The sequence below is a fragment of the Amblyomma americanum genome, chromosome 1 (assembly GCF_052857255.1).
Source record: "Amblyomma americanum isolate KBUSLIRL-KWMA chromosome 1, ASM5285725v1, whole genome shotgun sequence".
In the NCBI taxonomy this organism is placed as follows: Eukaryota; Metazoa; Arthropoda; class Arachnida; order Ixodida; family Ixodidae; genus Amblyomma; species Amblyomma americanum.
In genome coordinates this window covers 87,125,022-87,131,021 of record NC_135497.1, presented here as the reverse complement: position 1 = coordinate 87,131,021, position 6,000 = coordinate 87,125,022, and the positions used below count along the sequence as shown (strand labels likewise).

Below are 6,000 nucleotides of genomic sequence, written 5' to 3'. Positions count from 1 at the left end.
TGTGGCCGACGTTTCAGGCATTCGATCACACGACCTTGGGTGGCAGTGAAAAACCCTGTGGCGGTAGTGTGGTGCACTCTTGCTGGGGCAGAGAGAGAGAGTGAGGCAGAGAAGAAAGAGTGTGCTGCCCGTGCACTCTCCTCCTCCCAACGAGCTCGGCTACTACAGCTCGGCCAGCGCCGCCTCTATTCATTCTTTGCCCACCGCGTTCCAGTTGGCGACGAAACCCCAGCTACTCCAACCGTACAAGGGATGTGCAGCGTTCCGGCGCGGGCTTCAAAAGGCACCACTGCACCGCCGCTGCTGCCGTACATTCGTACCTGGAAAGTGATGGCCTGAAATCAGCCCGCGTCGTTCGAAGTTTTTTCAGTGGTTGTGCCGCCATCTGTGGAGCTTGCGGAGAGTCGGCGCGCGGACGTTGCAGCCTACAAACTGTCTGACCGACTCAGTGGCAATCCCCTTCGTTCAGCGCGGGGTTGCGCTCAGTACGCGATGAACCCGAACTGGGGTAAGTGATTTCGAAGCATTGGCATGTGCACTAATTATTATTGCGAGACATAACAGTACAGCGATGCAATATGAGAGTCTGCTCGCATTGGACCTCGAACATACCAGGGTATGGGCAGCGCTATGTTTTCACTGCCTAGAGTGTTAACGCACCTCAAATGAGCACGTGCGAAGGACGCGGCTCCGGCCTTGAATGATCAGTTATACCACGCTGCCTCTCTCTCTCTCTCTATCTTTCTCTCTCTATTAGAGCACTCTAGGTGCTGAGAAGTTCTAAATTACGGGAGTTTTTCTCCTCATCATTGGCGCTTTTGTTAAACTTAGTGTTCTCTTTGCATTTGGGATCAATTGCGAATAAAAACACACCGGCGCGCCTTTTCACTAAAAACAGGAAATGCGTTCCTACTGAGAAGGAGACCGCAGTCCGCGCTAACACCTCAGGTCGGGTGCTATGCTGTCGCTATCGGAAAGCGTTCAGACTTGCGATCGTCATTCGGAACGAACACTCATGTCGACTACCAAGTTCACGTTAATAATTTAAACAGTTGCTTGTTGAATTCTAAATTACCTACAGGAAAGTGCACTCCAAATTTCTAAGAAAACCGCGTGCGGCACAGTCTGATTACCACACGCGAAGCAGCACCGGCCACGATTTGGCAATTTCGCCTGGAGGGTGAGCAACTGCGCTGACTCCGACTGCGCGCAGGAGGAAAGTTTGCGAATGAGTTTCGGAATAACTTCGAATTCAAGCTTCTGCTCGGGCTTCGACAGAGAGGCAGAAAGAACAAACAAGGTGCAAAACTTGTATCAGTTAGAAAAAAACTTGCTAGTTCTAGTCGTGACCCTTTGACTTCGTCCTGTTGCGCGTTTACTTCGGATTCCATCGAATGTTTAAGGTAAGGTGTGGGGCTGCAAAATGACTGCCCCGTTGGAATGCGGAAGCCAGTAAAGAGTCACAGTTGGTCAGCCCCCGACTGTAGGCACTGCATATATATATATATATATATATATATATATATATATATATATATATATATATATATATATATATAATTGGTTTTTGGCGAAAGGAAATGGCGCAGTATCTGTCTCATATATCGTTGGACACCTGAACCGCGGCGCAAGGGAAGGGATAAAGGAGGGAGTGAAAGAAGAAAGGCATCTACGAGTCGGAATTTTCGTTTTTAACGCGATAGCATTAAAGGCCCCATTACGCAGAAAATCCGGCGTCGGTGTTGTCGGCGGCGGCGTTGTGAGCGTAAAATAACTGCCGTGGCTTTGCCAGGCGGTCCGCAGAGAGCAACCTATAAGAGGCAGGTGGGCCACCTAAGTCACGTGATCTTGCAGCGTCATCAGAACCTGCCCACCGGATAGTGAGCAAATTTCCCACCGTGGCAGGTGGCAGTTAAATTAATGATTGGTCCTCAGGAAGAGCAAGCAACCTGGGCCGCACAAGCCTCACCGACGGAAGCACCTGTCATCGCAGGCCAGTGGCCCATCGCTTAACCACTGCACCACTGCGCCAGGAGGGGAATGATGATTCCCAAGCATCTATGAATGTAAAGTAGAAAGTGACCTTCTGCATATATTTGCATCAACCCTTTATGCTCTCGCGTCATCCACTTAAGGCGGAGCTCAAGTGTCTCCTCCAATTTTTTGTTATTTCTTTAAAATCCGGCAGAGTTTTTCCGGTTTTTATTGCACAAGAATTTTTTTCGTTGATATTCTTTTTCAGTTAATATTTACTGCGTATGAAAACCGATTTTTTCGGAGATGGTACATGGTACCACGCGGTGATAACATGTGCGGTCAGATGGCACTTTGGCAGTTTGTCCTGAATTTTTTTGTCAGCCCTAGTGTTTGATTTACCGGTAAATACCGCACAAATGACCGTTAATTACTGGTGAAACACTTATAACTGCTCTTGCAGAAGGAAACCCTAAGGCAATAAAAAATAGCGAAAATTAAATAGTGGAACCGTTGGACAAAGGCGCTATTGGAAGGTGATTCCTATCGCTAGCTGTTGCGCTTGGTTAAGCGCGACGGTGGGACATTACATGGTCTGCGCGTTGACAGCAATGGAACTGCGGCTTATAACTTTAGTGGTATCCAAAACATGGCGCTTGATCGTGACACGCGTGCGGTTCCGAGTGTGATTACATGCAGTCCTAAGCGGGTGAAGACAGCTGATTAGCACTAGGCTGCCAGACGACATTTGACGGTGAGGTGTGGCCTCTCAACCTTCAGAGGTATCTAATGTAGCAGAACAATACCTCAGAACGCACAACTGCATTGAGTGCAACTCCGAGTCGATGGTCGCCCGACCTTTTTCGGTTAAAACCTAAATTCGAAATTTGAATTGGGCGTACTTTTATCGGTTTAAGCCAAGAAGTCCAATCCCTAATTATATCTAAATAGTTTTCTTTGTTTTACTTCGAAGCGAAATGTGCAGCTGGCGCCAGCAGACCAGGGGCAGAACCTTAAAAGCAATCTATGGGGCGGCAGCGCAAAAAAAAAAAAAACGATTGCAACAGCGCAGGGGACAGGACAGAGCGCTGAACTTTCAGCTGTATGTTCACCGACTTGAAGACGTTAATGTGCTGGCGACCATGGTCAAAATAAAAATAGGCCCAAAGATTGTAAAATAGAGTGCACCTGTCAGCGTTTCTGGCGATGCGCGATCTCCTTATATATGAGAGCGACGGACGGTTTGCTCACGCAGGCATCGCCCTTCTTATGGATGAGAAACACTTCGGTTCTGTCTCTTTATATGAATGCTGTTTATGCTTGAAAAGCAACCTGTGGTACCTTCACGTAGTACAGCCGCATACAGCATAATGAGTGGCTAGGTGTACAGAAGGGCCGTTGTTTTTATGCATTCTTATTCTTTCGTATGTGCGTGTTATTACGACGGAAGTGTGGCGTATGTGAGCATGTCCACGTGAACAACTACATTTATACACAACACAGGTTTCGCAATCGACGTATTCAATCGAATACTGAACCGCGCATGATTAATGTTTGCTCTGTGAATTGAAATTTTCTTGTGAGCAGCCTACTGTTACTTGGAGCTCACTGTGCACCGATCTGAAAAAGGGAAGACCGGACTCTCGTCTCAGTTAAGCCTCTTTCTTTAATTTTATAAAAGCAAAGAATTCAGCTGGTATGAAATGTATCATTCAAAGCGTATTCGTGCAACAAATGTGAGCTCAGCTAACAGAACTATGCAGTCGTCCACACACCTGTCTATAGCACTCGACCGGCGCACCTTAGAGTAAGTACATTTGCGTCATCTACTAGTGACCTAGGGCTCGAAACAAGACCTAATCGTGCATGCGCATTCACATGGATCATGTCTAGCTCCTTATGTCTTTAAATACTATATCTGGCCACTCAGGCTGCGGTGATTGTCGTAAATGCAGAACAGAGCGTGCCGCTCGAGCGCTTTAGACAGGTGTGCGGACGACTGTACAAGTAGCTTGCAATGCGTGAAAGTGCTGACTGAGTACCAGGCGGAGGAGAGGTCAGGAGAGAGCGGGGGAAGGAAGGTGAAGATGCCTTGATTTAAACTTTTACCCCGTTACTCGGCTACTGCTGCTCACTTTGTCCTCATCCTCGGCTTGCACAGTGTGGTCGGCCCCTAATGCCTTGGCCTTCATGCCCACAATCATGTGGGTTCGCTCCGATGTCAGCAACGTCCCGAACAACGCGGGGCCTGGAGGCAAGGATGGCGGCGAGAAGACATACATCGGCCGAGCGGAACACAACGGAGATCTGATTCCAGGCAAGGTGGAGGCTTCGCACGGCTGCTGCTACGTGTCGTACGCCGACGGCGAGCACCGCTACGAAAACTACGAAGTGAGCAGAGTTTCAGTGCGGCGTATACGTTTCTCCCAATCAGCTTTTCGTGCCTGTCTCCATGTTCTGGTGCTTATCTACGCAAATGTATGTCTGTATATGCAGAATTTTCCACCTAAAGCAATTTAAAGCGAGCCAAGGATTAAAAAGAAACGGGCCTTAACATGCGTGACAGATGTAGACAGCTAACCGCAGTCGTAGGTATCCGCAATCAGCCTTGGCAATTTTCCCGTCTTTCCGCGCTTACTTTTCAGCGAATACCACTGAAAGAATTAGCTGAAGAAAACCGCAGAACGCTTACTGCCTGGGGGTTCGGTGACCTGCAACACTTCCTGCCTGTCGTTCGTACGTCTGATATCCGCCGTTCGCGTTTGCGCCTTTCAGGCTGGAAGTGCATGCTCTCAGCAGGCTCTGCTGAACAAAATAAGCATTCATAACCATAATCAGGGCACGACGGAGTCAACTGTGAACTTGTTACTCATAAATTGTTCATTTATGAGAAACGGTGCCTCCGTAGGGCGGAAGCTGGCGAAGGCAACACCCCTCCTCAAGACTGGCGAGACACCAACGATTTACGCGTCCTTCAGGTCCATTGGCTGCAACTGATTTTTATGACTGAAAATTAACCAGGCGATTTTTAGATAGAGTGAGTATGCGCGTAAGTGTGCCATCTCCTCTTTGATTTGGTACGGCTGTGACGCATTCTCAATAATGCCGAGCTTCTTCCGGCGAGAAGCTATACATCGGCCGCACCCACCACGAGAGGACGGTGACTATGGGCAAGATTCAACCATCCCATGAGTGTCTGTACATCCCTTACGGCAGTTGCGAGCACCGCTATTCGGGCTACGAGGCTTTGGCCCTGCAGTAGTGACTCTGAAAGAACCATGGAGGAAGGAAATGTTAGGAGAGGCCCCGTGTCTGCTAGATGCATTGCGAAAAGCGTGTCGGAAGACGCGCGTCAATTATAAGCCTAATTATGAGGCAAATAGCAGCGGCGGCAGCATGGCGGGCGCGTTGCCGCCGCGGGAAACGCAATGGCACAGGAGACGAGGGAGCTGCCTCAGGTAAAAGGGACGACCGCATCTTCTTGCGCGCGGCGGCTTCACGTTTGCCACATCACATCCTCTCCTCTCGTTTTCCTTCCTCCATGGAGAAAATTCCATTCCATTCCAAAAACTTTTATTTCCATTAGAAATGGAGACCGCCTACTCCCTACCCCTGGCGCGCAGGCCTGGGGGAGGGGCCGGGCCTCCGCGACTAGATGCAGGCAAAGAGTTGCTGGCTCTTCGCGGCCTCTACCGCCAGATGGATGTCTTTCCTCTGCATGACGGGGTCTGCGCTTTGCAGAAGGGTCTCCCAGGCTTCTCTACTTTTTATTCCTTCATTGACCGCTGGGGAGTGTGTGCATTGCCAGATTATGTGGTCGAGGGTCCCCCTCTCCCCGCATTCCTTACATTTATCGTATATGTCTTCGTCTTTCAGGACGTGTGATGCTCATACCGGATTTATGTAGTTTCCTGCTTCTAATCTGCGCCAAGTTGTTGCCTCTCTGTTTCCGAGCTCTTTGTCCGGTGGAGGGACAGTTCTTCGCTGTAATCGGTAGTTTTCTATTATCTCCGTGTATATCTGTAG

General features: G+C 49.1%; 1 protein-coding gene across 1 annotated transcript in view; it reads left to right on the top strand.

Annotated features, from left to right (window-relative positions):
• The first annotated feature begins 222 nt into the window (after positions 1-222).
• LOC144113159 (natterin-3-like) overlaps positions 223-6,000 on the top strand; it is a 63,254-nt gene continuing 57,476 nt past the window's right edge. Inside the window, exons 1-2 of the mRNA XM_077646088.1 lie at positions 223-508; positions 4,136-4,365. Coding sequence (XP_077502214.1) covers positions 493-508; positions 4,136-4,365 — 246 coding nt within the window. The 5' untranslated portion in view covers positions 223-492. The remainder of the gene's footprint in view (positions 509-4,135; positions 4,366-6,000) is intronic.